Source organism: Polyodon spathula, chromosome 26, assembly GCF_017654505.1.
Source record: "Polyodon spathula isolate WHYD16114869_AA chromosome 26, ASM1765450v1, whole genome shotgun sequence".
NCBI lineage: Eukaryota > Metazoa > Chordata > Actinopteri > Acipenseriformes > Polyodontidae > Polyodon > Polyodon spathula.
In genome coordinates this window covers 7,928,128-7,950,301 of record NC_054559.1, presented here as the reverse complement: position 1 = coordinate 7,950,301, position 22,174 = coordinate 7,928,128, and the positions used below count along the sequence as shown (strand labels likewise).

General features: G+C 38.3%; 1 protein-coding gene and 1 long non-coding RNA gene across 3 annotated transcripts in view; one reads left to right on the top strand and one right to left on the bottom strand.

The window, feature by feature from the left end:
- LOC121301081 (caspase recruitment domain-containing protein 11-like) overlaps positions 1-18,546 on the bottom strand; it is a 41,843-nt gene extending 23,297 nt beyond the window's left edge. The window contains exons 1-2 of one of the 2 annotated variants that reach the window (XM_041230196.1): positions 18,210-18,546; positions 883-1,107 (exon numbers count right to left, since the gene is read on the bottom strand). In XM_041230196.1, the coding sequence (XP_041086130.1) occupies positions 883-1,081 (199 nt within the window). In that variant the 5' untranslated portion in view covers positions 1,082-1,107; positions 18,210-18,546. Of the gene's footprint in view, positions 1-882; positions 1,108-5,320; positions 5,502-18,209 lie in introns of those variants that run through there. The other variant, XM_041230197.1, reaches the window with a different exon arrangement.
- LOC121301082 lies at positions 16,429-21,214 on the top strand. The gene is made up of 3 exons (XR_005947586.1): positions 16,429-16,912; positions 17,301-17,397; positions 19,808-21,214. It is a non-coding gene; the product is annotated as an uncharacterized LOC121301082 (long non-coding RNA).
- Positions 21,215-22,174: the final 960 nt, after the last annotated feature.

The following is a 22,174-nucleotide window of genomic DNA, read 5'->3' as shown; positions in this document are numbered from 1 at the left end:
TTTGTTTTTCATTTCAATTATTATTTTTAACTTGGCCTACTTAGTAGCCTTGACAATTAACACGCAATAGATCATGGTCCTATACAGATGCTCAGAATGAGCTGGAGGGGTTGGTGGCACATGTATGCAGTCTATTGCTCCCAACATGCTGGGAAACCCAGAAATGTCATAGAAATTTGTTTTCAAGGTTTGTAAGTACACCTTGACTTTAGTGAACATTAGGTACTTTGGTGTTCCTCTCAAAAATACATTGAGCACAACTGGCAACACAGCAGACTGGGAAATGCCAGCAACAGCAACTGTTTAAAACATGCTTTCAAACGTTCTTTAAAAAATGCATGCAATTGTAAGTGTCACAATTGCCCCGAGCTTTAGTACAACTCATTACAATATTTTTGATCCCTCATTTGCACTGTCTCTACCTTGTTTCTACAGGAACACCCAGAATTATATATTCATTTAATGCTAAATTGCAAATAAGAACTGCGGCTGCAAAGCATTCGTTAAAATGCTGCTAACAGCGTTCTGTTTGTTTAGTACCTTTCACGCTACATTTCCAACTGGTTTGCATGTAGTTTGCAATGATTGTGAAAGATGCAAGACTTTAGTACATCTAGGCCTTAATTTGTTTTGAAGTAAAGATGTTCGTGGGACACGACTCACTACCCAATATTCAGATAACAAGCTCATTATTATTATTATTATTATTATTATTATTATTAGCATCTTAATTTAAAAAAGGGTTACTCATAATATGTAATACTGGAATCCTTTCTATGAGGTCTGTGCTTGTATTGTGTGCATTACACCCCAGAGCCTATGTAACTCAGTGAAGCACTGTTGCTGGTGTGCATATTGTTTGAGTGTTTGCCGATGCATTACCTGTCCTGTTGACTTTGGACACCAGCATGTGTGAGTTAAGCACCTCGTCCTCATCCTGCTCATCGATAACCTTGCACTGCCGCAGGTACGGAGTCAGCTTGTTGGGGCTGATGCACCGGCTCAGGAAATGCCGTTTGCTCTCCACGTTCTCCCACATCAGCGTCTCGTCATCCTTCATGTCCGAGCACTCGTTCTCCATCTCGCGTTCGGGCAATTCTCAACCTCCTGGGAATATAAAAAACAAATGTAAATAGATATATGGAACGCACGCCTAGAATGTAACATTCCATTGATGGGTTCTGCTGTCATGAGAAACACACACAAGCAAAGCTTCAGTCATGCTCGTTTACTGCTCTTATCGCGTTTCTTGTCATATGGGGGTCAAAAACAGAAAACTAAAAGCACTGAAAAACAACCCTCCTCACCCTCTAATCATTTTGCAAAAAACAGAGGCAGACAAAAGGGAACAAGTCTGATCTGGTGGAAGTGAAGGGGAAAAGAAAGCCAAGCTGCTTGGTGTTGCCTCAGCGCCAATAACCACCAATCTGAATATTTCAATTGGTCTCAGTTTCTAATATAACATTTGTGTATGGCTACTGGCATCTACTTCCGAAATCTAGTTGAGGGGTGGCTTGTCACATTGGGGTACAGATGGTTTCAAGTTTTTTATTTAAAACTACATTTTGTTACCAAGTCTGGTTCTGTACGAGAAACAGCAACCTTGTGTAATATTGTCACAGGCCAACTTACCAGGTTTTACACAGTTACTCAGACCACACAATAGATTGATTAATTTAATAGAAAAATAAGTTTTAATAACTCATAGCCATAGGGCCCAATATGACAAATACTATTTCTAAAGTAAATGATTCTGTCAATGATTCTGTCCTGTTACTATACTGTTACGAGACACACATATTAAAGCAAGTGACTGTACCTGGGAGTAACCATAACCTCCCTAGATACAGGTCTGGAAAGGCCAGGCCAACAACACTGTAACAAACACTGATGCAGGGTAAAAAAAAAAAATAACGCACAGGCTTCTTTACAACCTGAACAGGAAGTACCAGAGCTTCCAACACCTCCACACAACTCTAAAAGGTAAACCACAAGCGTGTGCGCACACAGGCACTGTCGGAGCACAGTAGAACTTAAAAAAGATTTCTGTTCTTTGTTGACAGGGCCTCGGACAGTTATTTCCGACACTTCTTTGCGTGTCAATCAGACTAACTGAATGAGAATCCAGTGCCATTATTTTGTGGTAAACTCACGCCTGTTTTTTGTAGTGGTGCTGGTTGCCAGTAATGCAAGCCTGTGTAGGAGAGAATAGGGTCAGTACAGTATCATTTAAAATGGATGCCCATGTCTGTCTTAAGTTTTTTTATAAAACAAAAACACAAAATAATAATAAATAATAATAATAATAATAATAATAATAATAAAATAATAATAATAATAATAATAATACAAACATATTAAGAACATAAGAAAGTTTACAAACAAGAAGAGACCATTCAGGCCATCTTGCTTGTTTGGTTGTTAGTAGCTTATTGACCCCAGAATCTCATCAAACAGCTTCTTGAAGGCTCCCAGGCATGGCCGTAACTAGCTATGAGGACACAGAGGTCGTGTCCTTGGTTGTTTTTTTGCATCATCAGTGCTGATGCTCATGCAAATATTCTGTTAAAGTACAAAAAACGCCTTTATTTGCTCTATTGGTTTGCCATGTAACATAGATTTGGAGGTTGAATAGTAAATACCAAGCAGGCATATAAATACTGCAGCTAGAGCTTGAAACCTAAATCTCGGTCGAATGGCAGCTCTGGTTATGGCCCTGATCCCACGGTGTCAGCTTCCAACATTACTGGGGAGTTGGTTCCAGACTCCCACAATTCTCTGTGTAAAAAAGTGCCTCCTATTTTCTGTTCTGAATGCCCCTTTATCTAATCTCCATTTGTGGCCTTGTCCTTGTTTCTTTTTTCAGGTCCAAAAAGTCCCTTGGGTTGACCTTCTAGAATTTTGAATGCTTGAATCAGATTGCCATGTCTTTGTTCAAGACTGAAAATTCTTTTAGCCTGTCTGCATATGACATGCCTTTTAAACCCAGAATAATTCTGGTCCCTCCTCTTTGCATTCTTTCTAGACCAGCAATATCCTTTTTGTAGCGAGGTGACCAGAACTGAACACAATTTTCTAGATGAGGTCTTACTAATGCATTGTTAAGTTTTAACATTACTTCCCTTTATTTCACATACACTAGATATGGTCAGGCAGGACAATTGTGAGCAATCAAAAACACCTGTTCTGATTTCCTGGACCACCTGTCAGAAAGAAACTGGCAACTGTGCTGAAAAAGTGAATCCAATGGCAGTCCGGCAACCGCAACTTTATCAATGCAGCTTGACACACACCATACCTATCTCACTGACATTTCTCTTTAAAAATGTTCAAACAATGTCCTTTTTACTCACTGCAAAGACCATTTGTCAGTCAAGTGAACTGGCATTAAAAAAGTGTATCGCATGGCATTTATAGGAAACCATAATACTGCAATTTGATAATCTCAGTGTAATAGCTTCTGCATTTGGTTGACCCCATGATGAAAGCTGGAATAATAAATGCATTATTCCCAAGTTTTTGTGCTTTTTATTTCCTCTTACAGTTTATATGTACTTCTCCCAGCTAAGCTACCTCCACCCCATTACATAAACAAAAATAACAAACAAGAGCAACAAAACTCTTTGCATATCCTCAAAGGAAAAACAAAGACAGCACAGTGCACTGGCTGTAGTGCAAATATTTGGATCGGGTAGCTTTGGCTTCCAGTACAATATATGCATTGTGTGTTTTTTACTTTGCAAAATTACTATTGCATATCCAAATGCAATATCACCTGGGTTCCTAATATAACATTTGCATATAGCTACTGGCAGCTTGTCTGCTTTAGAAATCTGATTGAGGGGTTCTGGTTTGTCACATTGGGGGTGATTTAATTAGTTAAAAGATGCATATTTGACCATTTTGCTCTTACTTTCCATGGACTTACATAGCAGCAATGTCCCTGCAAATGAAAAGCTCAGCACAGCTAGCGAGCATATTCTGCAAAATTTTCAGTTTCAGTGATTTTCAGGGTTTCAGTTCAGCTTTACGAATGTTGGTGGTCTTTGAACTTACCAAGTGTAAAAATGTGCAGTCACAAAGTAACTGGAAACGTACACTAAAATACAAACACAAAAAAAAGTGAAGAAAATGCATATTTTTTGCAATTTTAGGATAACTGTCTATCTTTGTCAGTTTTTGTTATTTAGCACTATTTCAATAGTCAACCCGTAATTCAGATTTATTCCCAGTTTGATATACAGATATGGGCGAACGTTTTGCATCACCCTACAGAATGTGTTACGTTAACATATTGAATTACACGCCGCTTTGTAGTTTTATACATACTTCATGCAAAACGGACAAAAATGAAAAAATGTGACATTTCAAAATCTAACATGAAATATTTACTACTATTATGGCTTCCAGTAGACTTTTGTGATATCATTTTGTAGTTTCTTTGATTTTCTTTGGTTAAATAAAAGATCTAAATTATGTTCATAAATTTTTTTGTAAAACTAATCTCACGCCTAAAATTCTAGGTGATCTTTGGCCATAGCTGTACATTTGAGCTTCATTTTTATTAAACTCTAACTGAATTATTTTCACCAAAACTTGCTGCAATTGTGCTAACAACTCGAACATGAGGGGAAAAAAAAACTCCTGTGATTTGGTTTTGCTTTAGTCATATAGTATGGCAAATACACTAAATCATAAAAAAAACACATTATAAAAACTATAACTAAAAAAAAATAATAATTCAGAAAACTTTATCCACTGACAGATCCTGCTTTAAAAAAGCTCTGTGCTCATAGTTTAAAATAATAAACAGCATCCATGCATGTTACAGAATTATATGAAGTAGCAGCAGTTGAGTGAAAGAGCTCTGAGCTGGTTCGACATTTGCAAAGCAGCTTTGCAGGCTGACGAGCAGAAAGCCAACACAGTGGCAGTTGATGACAGAACGCATTCATTTCATGACTTTATACAACCCTGAAAGTCAGAATAAGGCACCACAGAAACAATTCACTCAAAACTACTTTAACAATAATGAGATATGTACGAATTCATAAACTATGAAGGTTTTCTAGAAATTATTTGAATGCGTATCTTTAAGTAGTTATTGGTGACAAACCTGTGGACCTCATTTTCTTTGGTGATAAACGACCAAACAAATTGTGTCTGTATGACAAAACTAATTAGAAAAAATATATTAATTCAAATAAATGTATACTATACAGACATCTATCATGAGTAATTTTGAAGGTTTCTAAAAACTACACACATTTAAAGTTAAAGTTAAACCTAGAATTATATCTGATATCTCTCAAAAGCTTACCTTACAGAATACACTTGGTGCCTGGAGAGAGACTGAATTATAACAGGTGAACAGAGGCAATATGCCGTCCTGGCCCTAGAAAAGATTTAAAACATCTTTCCCTTCAATTCGTTTTAAGGATTTGGTTTCTGCTTATCCATTCTTGAGACGTAACAGTTTGTGTGCTGCAGACTATAGCTCCCCCCCAATAGCACCCCCACCCCCACCTTACCCACAAGCTAGTGTGTATTAACAGCCTTGCAGCTGCAACAGTTGATAATGAAAACAAAATGTGAAGTGGGTTCTCTACACTTATTTTGGAATTAGTGACTAATGAGGCTTTCTTAACTTCCTCATTTCTTTTCGCAGATGTCTATCTCTGCCTTACTTGCACTCTAAGGCTGCTAGCAACAGATATAAACTATTAAGAGGTCTTGTAACATTACTCTGTTGTAATTTGTGAAAGAAAATAACATTACTTCTGCAATGCATAGCAATTAAAAATGGCGTATTCCACCTATCTGCAGAGCTAGGCTAGCACAAGCAAAGGGAAGCCAGCTTGCATCAGGACTGCAAGCAAACTCAAGACTAGGGGGGAAGTTATGTCCACAGCTGTGGAAACTACAAGCTTGCCCTTATCTGTGATGCATGCAACTGAGAAATTCAGCCTTTTTGTTATGTATTATTCAAACACTAAATAAAACTAAGCACCATAAAAATAAAAATAAAAATAAAAATGTTGTCTTATAATTGTGTTTATGAAATATTTGTGATGGGTCTATTGTCCACTGAGGGTTAAAATCAGAAAGCGCTGTACTTATGAACAGGGGAAGGACTGGTATGTTGGCCCCATGGGCCCCCTGGACCACCCCCCGACAATGGAAAAATAAACTGGTACACAAGGTACATCTCACCCAACTTTGCAGTATACTCATCAGCCAAGGGGAAAGCATTATGGCGTGTACTGTATTGCGATCGCTTGATGACCAAATGAAAAATGCAGTTTCAAGGCAATAGATGGAATTGTACACTTTAAGCACGAAAGTATATTCCGCCGTCATTTTGCACACTGCTTCACCCTGCTGGACCACGTGCATTAAAGCTGTTCTCTGATTGGTCAATTCCCTAGTTGTCCCACGACAAATCGCAAAAAAATAAATAAAAAAAAATAATAGGATTTAATCCTATTTATTTTGCTTTGCTCCAGTGTCGCCCGTGTTACCTGACATGTCGTCTGTGGTCTGAAAGATACTTATCGAAAGTATAGGTTCTATTCATTTTGTTGCATCGCACCTGATGAGAGCAGCCTACTACTGCGAAAGCACACTGACTGATAAGTCATTGCAATAAGGAGTCTGCTGGTCAGTATACCGGTTTTGCGTTTTATTGCAGTTAGGTACATTACAACATTGATACCGTTCTTTATGCTGCACTGCAATTATCATAATTACAGTACACAACTTTTAATGTTATGTTTGTGTTCCTACGAACAACGTGAAGGAAAGGCAATTTTCATATGAATACCTTTGTAATATTCAATGTCCTGCACAAAACAAGTCCCAGGACTGCTCAGCTTTCTCACTTTACCTTAAACTTCAACATTCCATCCACTTCAGCCTTACTGTCAATCAGCATCCCATCATCACCTCTGTTTTGCCTTTCATCTTTCTATACAAACCTTCACACAACATAAGCACATCGGTTCTGTGTACAGTACTGGAGCTTTTTCTTTTTTTGAAATGTAGTGGTGGGAATGCAGAGGGTATTGTGTATAAAATAGCCGGTATATGTGTAGATAACTAAGGAAATGGTAGTTATAATGCTACAGCATTTGAGGTGAATTCAGAAATAAAGTAACGCTAGGGAGCTTAATAGCAAAAAATAATAATGTATACATATTTGGGTATAATAATAATAATAATAATAATAATAATAATAATAATAATAATAATAATAATAATAAATGTATTTAGCAGAGACCATGTTGTCCTATATACAGATATAATTAGACCGATTTCTAGTTTTATTTCTAATGATTTTACCCCCCTTGTTTTTTGCTTTATGTTAAAAAAAAAAAGCACTTTCCTGATTTTAAATTTTACCAGTGGACAAACATTAGGTCTGGTAATAATGACATATCTTCAGCAAAACGCTACTAAGTGTGATTCACTATTATTCAGTTGAACTCATTTAGAAAAAAGCATAACCTGTGTAAGTGCAAGCAGGTTTTGCATTTCAGAGAGAATCATACATCGCTGTCATACATCGCCGTCATACATCGCCGTCATACATCGCTGTCATTTTGTGAACTGTTGCCAGACAGTGATTATGGAAGTAAGTAAAAGAGATTGTTTACTACCATCTCCTTAGTTATTTTATACATTGACCGCTGAGCTGGTAAATCTACACATTTACCAATTTTACACATGAACCATTATATACATATTTTTCCTCCCTCTTCTCCAAGGCCTAATTGAGCGTTGTGCCTCGGGCCAATGTATTATTCCATTGGAGGACCCAATTACATCACTCCCACAAAACCACTTCAGGTCTGGGGTCCAGCATAGTAGACATGTTCCTACTTTCATATCATTTCATATAGTGAGCAAAATGCTAAACCCCTTTTTAAAAGTTTTTTTTTTTTTTTAGGAAACCAATAACAACCACCAAAGATTAATAACACTGTGTAACAAATTTTTATTTTTATTTTTTTGGTTCCTGGGTAGTGTTATTTCCTAATTGCTTATGCCTCAAAAGTATATAACATGGTTATTATTCCCCACAAACTTTGCTTTTGTGACCAGGACAGTGATATGTTGAAATTTACCTATTTTCCAGAACATTCCAGATAGATTCAGTGCTGAGTAAACTTGGAGTAACTTCTAGAACTTTCTAGAATTTTCCAGTAATATAAATAGTAGTATAAATACAGGGGCCTTAAGCCCACCAGTTCAGTTTAGTTCCATATCTGCATTTTTCTGAGATGGCATCAAGAGGCTGCAAGCATCCGGCAGACGCATTTTGCTATGTCTGCGGCCAATTTATCAAGACAAGAGTGAAAAAGTACTCCGTGGAAGCATCTGCTAAGATGTGTGAGGCCTACAAGGCATATTTCGGCATGCCTGTCGGGGATCAAGACAAACCCCTGGGCACCTCATTTCACCTGCGAGCACTGCAAAAAAACTCTGGAAGGTAAGATGGACAATTGTTGCTCGGAATTTTATGTTATAAAATTTGTTAACATTTTTTAAATTGTGAAAGTTTTTAATTTTAAAATGTTTTACAATTTTCAATGTTATTGAAAAAATATATCATATATGAAAAATGTTGCGAGAATCTCTTACATATTAGTCATGGGTGAAATAAATGTATTTTTGTAGGATGGTACAGAGGGGAAAAGACAGCCATGAAGTTCGCTATCCCAAGAATTTGGCGGGAACCCACTGACCACTCAAGCAACTGCTACTTCTGCATGGTGGACCCTTCCAAACGTCGGACTGGCAAGAATGCACCTGCTATCACGTATCCGGACCTTCCTTCATCCATCGCCCAATGCCAATGGTCCAATGCTGAGCTTTCGATGTCTAGGCTCAAGCAGTGGAACTTGTTGGATGAAAGTGTGCAAGTCGCAGATCAGAGGAAGCGTCACCAACCTTTTTCCAGCTTTTTCACCCGTCAAGATGGGCTCTGCTTCTGCCACAATGTGACCAGTCTGTTCGAGGCAATCAGAATCGCCTGTAACCAGAATGAGTGGCGCCTCTTCATTGACAGCTGGGAGCCTCAAAGCCGTGCTGCTCCATAATGCTAACAAGTACCCGTCTCTTCCCCTGGCTCACTCGGTGCACCTCAAAGAGGATTACAACAGCATCAAGACCTTGCTGGACGCCTTGAAGTATGACGAGTACGGCTGGGAGGTCATAGGAGAAAAATGGTGGCATTCCTGATGGGTCTCCAAGGCGGTTTTACCAAGTTTCCCTGCTATCTTTGCCTTTGGGGCAGCAGGGACACCAAGGCGCACTACCACAGGCGGGACTGGCCACAGCAGACCGAGTTCTCTGTGGGGAGGAACAACATCAAGTGGGAGCCACTGGTGGACCCCCGGAAGGTGCTGATGTCACCACTGCACATCAAATTGGGCCTTATGAAACAATTTGTCAGAGCTCTAGATAAGGAGTCGGCAGCCTTCAAGTACCTTCAAGACTTCTTCCCTAAGCTGTCTGAGGCAAAGGTCAAAGCCGGTGTCTTCGTCGGGCCACAGATAAAGATGATCCTGGAGTGCAATGAATTCCCCAATTAGCTCACTAGTAAGGAGAAAGCGGCTTGGAACAGCTTTGTTGCAGTGGTTCGGGGCTTCCTGGGCAATCACAAGGCCGAAAACTATGTGGAGCTGGTTGAGACTCTGGTGAAGAACTATGGCACAATGGGCTGTAGGATATCCCTCAAAGTCCAAATCCTCGATGCTCATCTTGATAAATCCAAGGAGAACATGGGAGTGTACTCGGAGGAGCAAGGCGAGCGCTTCCATCAGGATATACTGGACTTTGAACGCCGCTACCAAGGACAGTATAACGAGAACATGATGGGAGACTACATTTGGGGGCTGATTCGTGAGAGTGATTTACAGTATAATCGTAAATCTACTAAATCTACTAAATCTTCTAAATCTTTTGTAGTCATTTTTGTATTACTTTAGTATAAATACATGTTAATTTGGATTCGTATGTTGTTTTTTTCTGACTATGTGAATGAAAAGACCATTTTCTCATTGGAAATAGGTACATTTCAAAATATCACTGTCCTGGTCACAAAAGCAAAGTTTGTGGGGATTAATAGCCATTTTCTATATTTTTGAGGCATAAGCAATTAGGAAATAACACTTACTACCCAGGAACAAAAATTGTGTTACATAGTGTAATGTATAGCTTTAGTAAAGCAGCGTAACTATGATACCTAGAACTGTACAAGATCAAGTAAAATAAAGTAATGCATTTACTACAAGGTGTTAGAAATGCAGCTTGTAACTAAACATTGGAAAGTAATTCTAGAAAGTAAAAAGGGATATGCTGCTGATTGAAATAGCTTAGGAGTCTGGTTTAATAAACACACGACAGTCTTTGATAAATGAAATGTCAACTCATATTCAATTATGATTTCCTAGCTATTTATTTCAATTTATTCATTGTGTTCAAAAGTTTTTTTAATCAACATGTTCTTAATATTTCATTTCTCACTTGTTAGTACAGTGGTATGTGTGTTCTGTATTGGCTTTTCTGCTTTCAGCATTATTGACCTGGCTTATAGACTATTTTAGAAAACATAATATTTTTCAGGCACTGGATCTCCTTCTGAAAGTTGAATTTCTGAAGTGAGGTGGTTTGAAAAATGACCCTGTGGGGAGCAGCAGTCTCCCAGCAGTCACAGTTGCACAGGGGGAGAAAGTACAGTTGCACACTCCTGCTGGTCATTACAAAAAGCCACTTCAGTTCACAGATTCATCTTCTAGATAAATAATATAAACTAGAAACTGCATTGGAGAAGTATACAAAATAATCATTAGAATTATATGAAACAGACATTAAATATTCAGAAAATGTAGATGGTATGAAGCATCCCTGTAATTCAGATTTCAAGAAATCAGGCTGTCACAAGCGGATGGCAAGTTATAAACACTGCCACTAAATCCAGCCATTTTCAACTCTTTGAGCAAAAGTCAAACAATACTACTAATACTAATTCCATAGTTCAGTACAGGAAACAGACCTACAGAAGTGATACAGGGTTATGCCCAAGAGCTAGACTGTTTAACCATCCTGGCTGTGTGTTGACTGGAGGTTTCACTCTCTCCTCGCTGCTGTAATGTTCACCTGCTGATACAAGCGCTAGAGAAGAGAGTCAAAGCAAGCAGAACGATTGTCAGGAAGTAACAGCCATGTGATGTCACCCTGATCTGATTATAGAAAAACCACAAACTCACCAAAACGCATCGAGCCAGTTGACTACTGATACCACTGTTTCTATCTGTGATCTTAGAGGAACGAACTGCAAGAACCATGTTTTTGTAGCTTAAATAAATTCTCCCATTCAGCCAGACAGGGTCCTCTTTTCACAGCACACACTCTGTTGCAAAGCTGCATGATATAACCCTGCACAGGACTACACTAACAGTCAATCAGCTTGTATTAGTGTGTTAAAATCCAGGGTTCGACATTATCCATGGCCCGGCGGCCCGGCGCCAGTACAGATCGCAGCTTTGGCCTGTAGTTATGTAGCACCACAGGCCCAACTGTGCTGGTTACATTTTTTAATTACTAGTATCATATATACAGTATAGTGCACATGGCTTCCATTTCATGAACCCAGGGAAATGGGCCAGTGGGCAACTACGCAGCAAAATGCTGTTGGTAAAAAGCAACGCGCCATAATCAATAATGATGACGGAGACCATTGCAATGTACATAAAAATACAAATATTTGCAAAATACTGACTTTTTTTTATCCAGGCCAGCAAAAACACTAGCTCAGTGTCCCAAGGGACCAGTAATTAAAAATCTAATCACAGAACCATTGTGTCCCTGGCTCACCTCATACCAGCGACCCCTGTGGTCTGGCCGGGAACCTGTGGGCTTGCCTGTAAACTGCCCAGAGCTGCATTGTGCTCCGACGCTGTAGCTCTGGGCTGGCTGCATGGCTGGCCTGCAGTGTGAAAAGAAGCGGTCGGCTGACGGCACACACTTCGGAGTCAGTGCAGAGGTGGTAGAGGTGAGCTGAGCCTAAATATAATTGGGCATTTAAAATTGGGAGTAAAAATTAATTGCCGACTACTAAAACTTATGGAAAAAAAATAAATAAATGTATTTGCCAAGATAAACGTATGTACTGTAATGGGTTTTAAGAACCTTTAATAACGAAATACAGGTGACAACTGATCTGTATCACGTGAACACATTCAGTGCCAAGTGTGACAATGGAACATGCAGTCTCTGGGCTGTGTCTCACAGAGAACTGCAAAAAGCATGCATGACTGATAATCAAGGCTTCACCTTGCACAATACAGTAATTATCAATGGCACAAAACAATAACCTAACCTATAAAACCCATTTAACCCATTTATCATGCAAGCCTTTTCACGCAAGTTATGGTGATATCTTGGTGATATCAACAGATCAGATTACTCAGTACTTAAAAGCAGACCTATATTTAGGTTAGTGCCTTCATTAGGGTACATAGATGTTTAAGTTTTAGTACAATTCCATTATACCAAAAAATCTCACTTTCTTTTGTTTGTTCAAAAACCTAAATCCACATATTTTTGCAGGATCTACTGTTCTGGATTAAAATGTAATTTATTAACTTGCAATGTAAAATATCAACTTGCAATGGTGGGGGAGCAACATTCCTGAATGGACGCATTCATAAGACAATATTATTCAAAGAAACTGTTGTTTTAGATTAGTGGTTCTGCCATCAAAACCCACAAGGGCATATCAATGGTAAACTAACACTGCATCACTTTCATGTTAACAAACAGGCTTTTGTTACTGCTTTGGAACTTCTGTGTTTGTTAGTACTGTACAGAACAGAGGAAAGTAATGACTTCAACTACAAAATAGGCATAAAACACCACTGTTATAGATAGAACAGTCTGCTAGTTTTGTTGCAGCATGCATATATGCAAAGTGTCTTACTGGTAGTGTGTTATACCACAGTGTTGCTGATATCTCAGGGTGTTTCTTAGGCAAAAAACAAAGTAAAAGAATTATGGTTTTGTCCTGGACAGGCAAAACTAATACTGCAGAATTCACAGAACTTCAACTGACAGTGACATTGCAGTCCACAGATGTTGATGCTACTAGGCAGTAACTCAGTTGATTAAAGTTCCCTGTACAACAGACTTCTTATAAACATGTACTGCAGCAAAAAAACAAAAAAAACTGTGGTATTGCTTCAAATGAATGTGCCTCGTTGTTATTTTAATAGCGGCCCTTAATTTATTTGACAACTGCAATTTTCATGATCAGGGCTGGCGGAATCATTTCCTCAGCATATATTTTCATTCAGGATATTCTTTCTTTCCATTAAAGCAAAACATGTTTTTCTACAAAAGGAACCTGCAGTTTCTGTAGCCCTGCAGTTCTTCTTGTAAGCGTGTTTTGTCGTTGTGGTGGAATTCATTGCCTAAAGCATGCAAGCTGTGATGGCTGTGGTCCCTTGTTCCCCCTTTACGCTTTCAAGCTTTGATCTCAGCACTAGGATGTTTTTCTGCAAGTGGGTTTCCAGCGATCACCTGGGAAAAACTGAGTGTTGCCTTGAATCACCTCTGAGAAGTGGGCGTACTTTACAGCTACTATATTTAGCAGAGGAGGAGGGGGGAGCGCCTTCACTTCCCTTTTGATTTTAAAGACGGAGGTAGTTTCAAAACTTTCAACGCAAACATGTGAACCTTATTTACCAGTAAATGCTTAGTAATGACTATTCAGTGCGGCTATCATAAACTAGACCGAGAAGCTGAGGGGAAGCACTCCATGTATATCGTATGAAACACCAGCTGCAATGAACTCTCCTTAGAGCTGAGCACCATCTCAGACATGTCTGCTGCTGCTTATAACACAGCATGTTAGCCTCAGGAACAAGACGCCCCAATCCCTAGTCATTACCTCCTATATTATAGTGCTGGAATTATGCGGCTAAGATGATAGATAGATAGATAGATAGATAGATAGATAGATAGATAGATAGATAGATAGATAGATAGAAACTATACCGTACATGATCTTAAGTATGCCATGTAAGCAGGAAGTTTGTATACTATTTTCAACCTTCAAGAGTATGTTAAGAATTATTACAACAAGATACAACTCCACTGATTCTCTATGGGGACCTCTGTCACGATGCAGGCGAAGAGTTGTGGGATATACAGCTCGGGAGATGTTTTTCTATTGAGAGTAAATGGAGCGGTGTTTATTTATTTTATTTATTTATTTTTTGCATTTATATTGTGCTTTTTATACAAAAGTATCACAAAGCACTGTACAGTACATAGCAGAAAAAGAGCAAACCACAATATATTTGTATAGCATGTCACACATACACCTGCTATAATCAGACCATTTAAATAACAGATTTAAATAACAGTATACACAATACAAAAGCAGCAATTTTAAAGTTACATTAAAACCCACTAGCCATTTTATAAAAGTGTGTTTTTAGTCTTAACTTGAAAACTGTAATGGGCCCAGCTTCCCTGACAAAACGAAGGCAGAGCACTCCATAATTTAGGAGCTCTACCTCCTGTGTTACTTTTGTTGACCCTGGGAATCACCAGCAGCCCCACATCCTGTGATCTCAGAGTGTGGTTTGAAAGACACAGGAACAGTATTTCCTGCAAATAACTAGGTGCTAATCCATTCAGGGCCTTGTAAGTTAACAGCAAAATCTTAAAATCAATTTTATACTGCACAGGGAGCCAGTATAAAGAGGCCAAAACAGGGGTATTATATTCACTTTTCCTGGTTTAAGTCAGAATTCTAGCGGTGATATTCTGAACAAGCTGCAAGCTGGATACCACACATTTTGGGACACCAGAAAAAAGTGCATTACAGTAATCAAATCTAGATGAAACACAGGCATGCATTAGTCTCTCGGTATCAGATACAGAAATAATCGGTCTAAGTTTGGCTATATTTCTCAAATTGTAAATAGATATTTTAGTTACTTCTCTAATATGCATCTCAAATGAGAGATCAGGATCAAAGATGACTCCCAAACTCTTAATTTTTACTTTAATGCTTTGATGAGAGACTGCAAGGGTCAAGCTCATGTAATCCCATGTTTCCTTTTAGTTGGTTCTGTGAGCCCACTAGCATAACCTCTGTTTCATCTGACTTCAACAGTAGAAAATTCTGTGACATCCAATGCTTGATGTCTGTAAGGCAAGTAGCTAATAACACCCAGGCTGAAGAAATTCCTGGCTTTAGGGACAAATATAGCTGGGCATCATCAGCATAGCAATGGAAGTTCACTCCATGTCTGCGGATAACATCACCTAACGGTAACATATATAAGGAAAACAACAAGGGACCTAGAGTGGAGCCCTGTGGAACACCACAGACAACTTCGACAATGCCGATTTTACCTCCTCAATAGAGAGGAACTGAAAACTATCAGAAAAAAATAAGATTTGAACCAGGATAGCAGAAGGCCAGACAGTTCCACTGTGCTTTCAGCATGGTTCAGTAGGATGGAATGGTCTACAGTACCAAAGGCACCACTTCGATCTAGAAGATTAAAACTGATGGAAAGCCCAAGTCAGAGCTTATCAGCAGATCGTTCACAACACTGACCAGGGCTGTCTTGGTGCTGTGTGCAGCAGGAAAACCAGACTGAAACTTCTTGAATATACCATTAAGAGTTAGACATTTTTGTAACTGAATTGCAGCAACTCTCTAGAACCTTATCTAAGAATGGTAGGCTGGAGATTGGCCGATAATTATTGAGGATTTTTGGGTCCAAATTGTGTTTCTCAATCTTAGGCTTTACCACAGCGACCTTATGAGTCGAGGAAACAATACCGGAGGAAAGGGAACCATTTATAATTTGGATGGATTGAACTGCTTTGAGCTTATTTTATCAATGTTTAAAAATATTAAAAAAAACAAAACAAACTTGAAGCCTATTTTACTCTTGTCCAGGGTGTCTTGACAAAAAAGCGTAACCTTGAAGAAAAACATATCCGGTGTTAATGCTAACATACCGTAATCTATACGAAAAATGCACTTTTCTGAACACAGTACGACAGATGGTGCGTGCGCAAAAAACAGAGTTGAGCGTTTCACGCAGTAGACAGGTGCAATTATAAAAAAAAACGAATTTATTGGTATTAGACATCAGTTCGTATGTTTTTAGTTTCTTACCTTCTTAATCGAATTTCACTTTGATCATTTACTACTGTAACTTTTATGTAAATATAAAAAACCAATAAATTCATAAAACATAAAACACCTGTATTAAATGACTACTGTTCTGTAATATTTATTTCATTAAACTAATTAAATAAGTATTTAATCGCATAATATTTAATTACAGTAATATTAAAAACAGCGTCGTACATACTGTGGATAGTGTGCGCATGCCTCAGACTCATCCATTCAGTTGTCGTACTGATCCGCCTGTCTACAAACTGTTCCTAATCGTATTGTAACTGTACTGGTAGCAGCACAAACGAATCTCCACTAGAAACTGTCTTCAGGGCATCAGATAATTCTTAACGGTTAGGTTTTAGTCTCGGGGTTAGTTAGGGTTAGTGTTGGAGTTGGAATTGGGTCAGGGTTAGGGTGGATTGATGTTGGCGAGGTGCAGAACTTGCGAAGTGAAAGGTGGGAGTTTGGATAAATGCCCTCAAATCATCTGATGCCACGAGGGCAGTTTTTAGTGGATATACCTTTCTGCTGCGTACTGGTATGAAACTTGCTTGTTTTTGGGTTTAGTATCGAAACAGTTATACTGTAATGTTATTTGTGGTACGTGTTAAAATATGGTACGCCGCGCACTCTACTTGCTTGCACATGCATAAACAACTTCCACTACGAAAGCAAGGAAAAGCCCATTCAAATCTGGTACGTTGTGTTGTTTTCAGTCTTTTATATCTTTTTAAAATGTAGTTATCATAGTTTACAGTCTTTTGCATCATATTTAATGTAATTTATCATATTTTCCACAATTAAAATATTTATCATATGCAATACATTGGGTCTTTTAAATGTGTAACTTTGTGGTGACTTCTCATTTTGTCTTGTTGGTGGTGATTTTTTTTTTTTTTTTTTTTTTTTTTTTTTTTTTTTTAAAGAAATTTGTTGTCAGTTTCCAGTTTAAGTTTGCAAAAAAAAAAAAGATGTATAATTAACTTTAGCATTTTCTTAAAATGTTCTACAGACCTTATGTAAACAGCACTTGATTGCATCTGTATCAAAATCTGGCAGTGTACCACTTTCTGACTCTGCACAGGTCAAGTTTTGGTATGCATACCACATTCTGAGGATGTACCACTTTCTGGCCCTACACCGATAACAACTCCAGTGTGAATAGACGTTCAACGACAACGGTAAGGCAAGCGTGAACAGTTATACCAAGAACCCGTGAATTATTAAGCAAATTTGAATTGAAAAATAATACAAACATTCCAGCACCAAACAAACACTGAACTGTATACTCATTAAGAGTTTAATATTTTCTAGCTGCTGAAACTGAAAAAATAAACAACATTAAGCCAACCATCCTTAATTATGCAAACAAAATATATAGATTTTTTTTAATACAATGTAAATGAACTTATACTGTACAATAATTTGCAATATATTATGTATCACTAAATATATTGTACAATCATGCGTGGAACAAGATATATATTATTATTGTATCAATATACTGCAAACATTTTTGGGAAATCGTATCAAATAGGCTATATTAAAATATGATCAAATACACTGGTATTCAAATATGAAAAACAATTGTGTATTTTCCACAAATACTGGAACTACAAAAAAAAAATGGCATACATTGCATGTAGAAATTATCTGGAAGGTGAACCGCTGTACTGGTACCAAAACGTTTTAACATTTCATGCATAGCGTTGTGTCGTTATTTTCTTTGCAACAGTTCGGTCGTCTATGTGACATTTTAAAAACTTTTCCATAAGTTACAGAATTATCGGAAGATCTGCTGCTGTCTGCTGCACCCCCGAAATTAAATAAAAGCATTTTTCAATGCAAATAGATCTGTCTGTACATCGCGTGTAATCGTTAGCAGACAGACTGAAAGAAAAAAACGCATGCATTAGTACTGCAAGTAAAGTAAAACCCGCTGTGACTTCCTATACAAGCACCGACAAATAAGCGAATATTATTTAGTTTTTACCTGTTGAGAGATTAAAGTTTCTCCGAGTTTAGATGTCCAGTTCACAAACGACCAAGTCAAGGTCAGCGACGGGAATTGGCCATTGATTCTATATGTATATATCGTTATTATGTTAACAGGTACGTTTCTGTTCACGGGTGACACCGGTGATCAGTGGAATTTGACGAAGTGAATAAACCTGTCAGACTGCCACAGCGCAGCTCATTATGGGCGGAGAAAACTCTAGCCACAGAATGCCTCACCGAGAGAAAAATCTAAAACGTTCCCATTTGTACAATAACTTTATCCACACAGAGAGTGTGCGGTACATCGAATGCCATCACTTATAATGCTGTATATTACACACGTATTTAAGTCGTACTGGTAAATAACCGAGCTGATTCTTGAGCTAACACATTTTGCGGATGTTGACACGTCATTAAAGTACAACACTGTTTCGCTGTGCTTACCAAGTTAACAGCAAGCAGAGTAATGCATTCGGTTATGTTAAAACAATGCTAGGTATTGTACATTCAGCGTACACGGGGTCTTTTTGTTCATTCAGCATGTTTGATCGGATGACAACAGAAGGAAAACCATGAATTGTTATGCTCTGCAATAAATACTGATTTAAATTATGATTATATACAGTTTATTTGAACTGTTTCAGAGTTGCTACGGCATCAATTAATTTAATACATCCAGGACTGTAGTTGCCTGTGAATAAACCTCTTTGAGGCTTGTGGATAGCAATAACTGTAATTAGTGTAATTAGCATAGTAAAAGCAGAGTGAATTGTAATTAAGCATAGTGGAAGCATAGCGAATTGTAATTAGCATAGTAAAAGCAGAGTGAATTGTAATTAAGCATAGTGGAAGCATAGCGAATTGTAATTAAGCAAAATGAAAGCATAGCAAATTGTAATCAAGCATAGTGAAAGTATAGTGAATTGTAATTAAGCATAGTGGAAGCATATCAAAGTGTAATTAAGCATCGTGAAAGCAGAGTGAATTGTAATTAAGCATAGTGAAAGCATAGCAAAGTGTAATTAAGCATAGTGAAAGCATAGTGAATTGTAATTAAGCACAGTGAAAGCATAGCGAAGTGTAATTAAGCATAGTGAAAGCAGAGTGAATTGTAATTAAGCATAGTGAAAGCATAGCGAAGTGTAATTAAGCATAGTGAAAGCAGAGTGAATTGTAATTAAGCATAGTGAAAGCATAGCGAAGTGTAATTAAGCATAGTGAAAGCAGAGTGAATTGTAATTAAGCATAGTCAAAGCATAGCAAAGTGTAATTAAACATAGTGAAAGTATGGCAAAGCATAGATAAGCATTGCACATCTCAAAGATGCATAGTAAAGCATATTGTTAAAAACAAAAACTTTGGTAAACTATGCCAAACGCATAGTATAACCATGGGAAACTGTAAAATTACTGTGGAAATTTGCCATGGTAAAATATAAGGTTATGTCCATTAAAATACATTCACTGTAAAGTTCTAAGGTCAACTGTTTGCTGTCTATTCTTCTAACTGATCTGATTACTGTAAACCTTGTTACTGCGTCACCCGGAGGGTGCTGCTGGCAGTAACAGCGGCGGTCTGCCACTACCTTTGTAGGCTCCCATTCACCGTCCAGACTGACCATGCTGCCCTGCAGGTGGCCCGCTGGATAGAGCAGCTTCAGTCCTTCCACTTCACCATCCAGCACAGGGCTGGAGCTCGCCACCCCTGATAGAGGAGGGCTGCAACCACTGTCTGAAGAGGGAAGTGCGGGAGCAGGAGCTGACCACAGCCGAGCAGCGGTCGACGAGTAGAAAGTTGTTGTCTGCAGGGAACTGGCCATGGTTGACTCGGCAGAGTGGAGGCGGCAGCAGGATCTGGACTCTGACTTTGAGCTGGGGCTGCAGTGGCTGGAGATGCTGCAGCGCCCCCTCTAGGAGGAGATCACGCTGCAATCGGCAGCAACCAAGGGCCTATGGTCGCAATGGGCTGGCTTGGGCATATATATGTGTGCGTGTGTGTATTTAGGGTCACACACAATAGTATCTCAAATCTACCTTTAATGGAAAAAAAGAAAAAAATCACTTGTTTTGTTAACCCATGTATTGAAATGAGAGAAAAACTATGATTACGAAGAAGGAGAAGTGATGAAAAATTACAGTGGTAATGGAAAATATGAATAGGAAAAAAAGCAAATGTGCATCTTCTCAAACGCTTGTTAAAATGCATCTGGAAGTTAAGCCGTCACTGCATTGTTTATCACATGCCAGTCTTTTCTACCACAAACTTTACTGTGAAAACTTGTTGGCACTGCAGGGTTCTGCAATTCATATCGCCTGCGCCCGGGACAACAAGGTTTGTGTGAGGGACAACAAGTTTTGCCGTTATATTTTGCCCATTGGACAAATAGTTTAATATTTATTTATGTTTCCTATATTCGTTCTGTTGGAACACTCTGGGTATAGGGTTGCAACCTTTTCCACAGACCAAACCCAGACATATTTCTCAGTCAGCCTAGGTCTATTAAAACTACAGTATACTGTGATAAACATTTAACACCACCAGATCTCGATACAAATCAATAATCATGCAGTATACACAGTATTGTGCTCTTGATATTTTAGCAATAGAACTTGTAAGCCAGAAAAATAGTAGCTATATCATGGAACATTAGAGGTTAATCTTACTTGAGACAAGGAGCTGTGGTGATAAGTAACGCCGTGGAAATCAGGGCAATTTCTGAAGTGACGATGCTCTGTCTGCCTGTTTTAATACACATTAAAAACTATAAAACAACTGCACTGTAGTTTGTGTGTCGCTAAAAAGAAACACAATGAGTCCAAATGTACTCAAATATGGTTCACTACATAACACAGTGGAATGATCACAACCTCATGTAGTAACTGTAGGGCAGTGTTGCCATGTGTGAAAACTTTAACAATAAACCCGAAACAAAAATGCTTTAAATTTAAAACAGGTTAGACTAGCAAGCACTTGCAAAAGCAGCTCAGTTTCTATACGGTGCAGAACACATTTATTTTAACATGTTGTTTATGGACTTTGCAATACCTGCACGGTGGGTGTCTTAATATAGTATCACAACAGATGTGGGCAGTCCTGGTCCTGGAGGGCTGGTGTCCATATTAGGGCATTTTTGTACATCTGGGAAAAAGTTATGTGCTCTCTCCTATTTAACGCCCTCCTCTCTCCACTTTAACTCCAAAGTAATCAAAATAGTAATTGTGATGCAATATTTGGGTTGGACCCTGCTCTCACATAACGAATCATGTGCAAGCCATGTTTGATTGACAGCTTACAAGGCGGTTGGTGTGGATCTTTTGAAAGTCTGTTGAAGTCACAGACGTTTATTTTACTGTGAATTTTTTAAGTAAGTTAGTAGTAGTGTAGTGGTCAACTTCGCAAAACAAATATGCACACACTTTTAAGAGTTTATTTAGTAGACAGGCTGGAGGGAACAGGATTAAGACTGCTGGCCGAATGCTGACAAATAGCTTAAAATTGCTGTCCTTTGAAGAGATATGTGCGATTTTCTGGAGTGTCATGACTATATAACTGCAACCCCCGATGGTTTACTCTGTGTATGGAGCGGAGATGGCAGGATAATAACTAGGCAATGGTAAGTAAGTGACTGACTTTCATTGTATTTAGTAATTGCTTCAAATAAAATACTGCATTCTCGCTGGTTTGGTGACACTGCCTGTTTGACTTTTTAAACTGTATTCACTGCGAATATATGTAAGTACATTTATTTTCTGTCCACTTAAAACATTTTGAATGGTTTACATGGGAGATATAGTGTTTGGGAGTGTTCCGTCTATAGACATTTTTCCGTCTTCAAAATATTTTTGGGAACTGAAAAATGTATGTGTGTTTGGAATGTGTATTGTAGCAAAGGTGGGCATTGGCGAATCAACAGCTGATTTCGTAAGCAAAAAAAATAAGTTGCTTTCAGCTTCTTGCAAT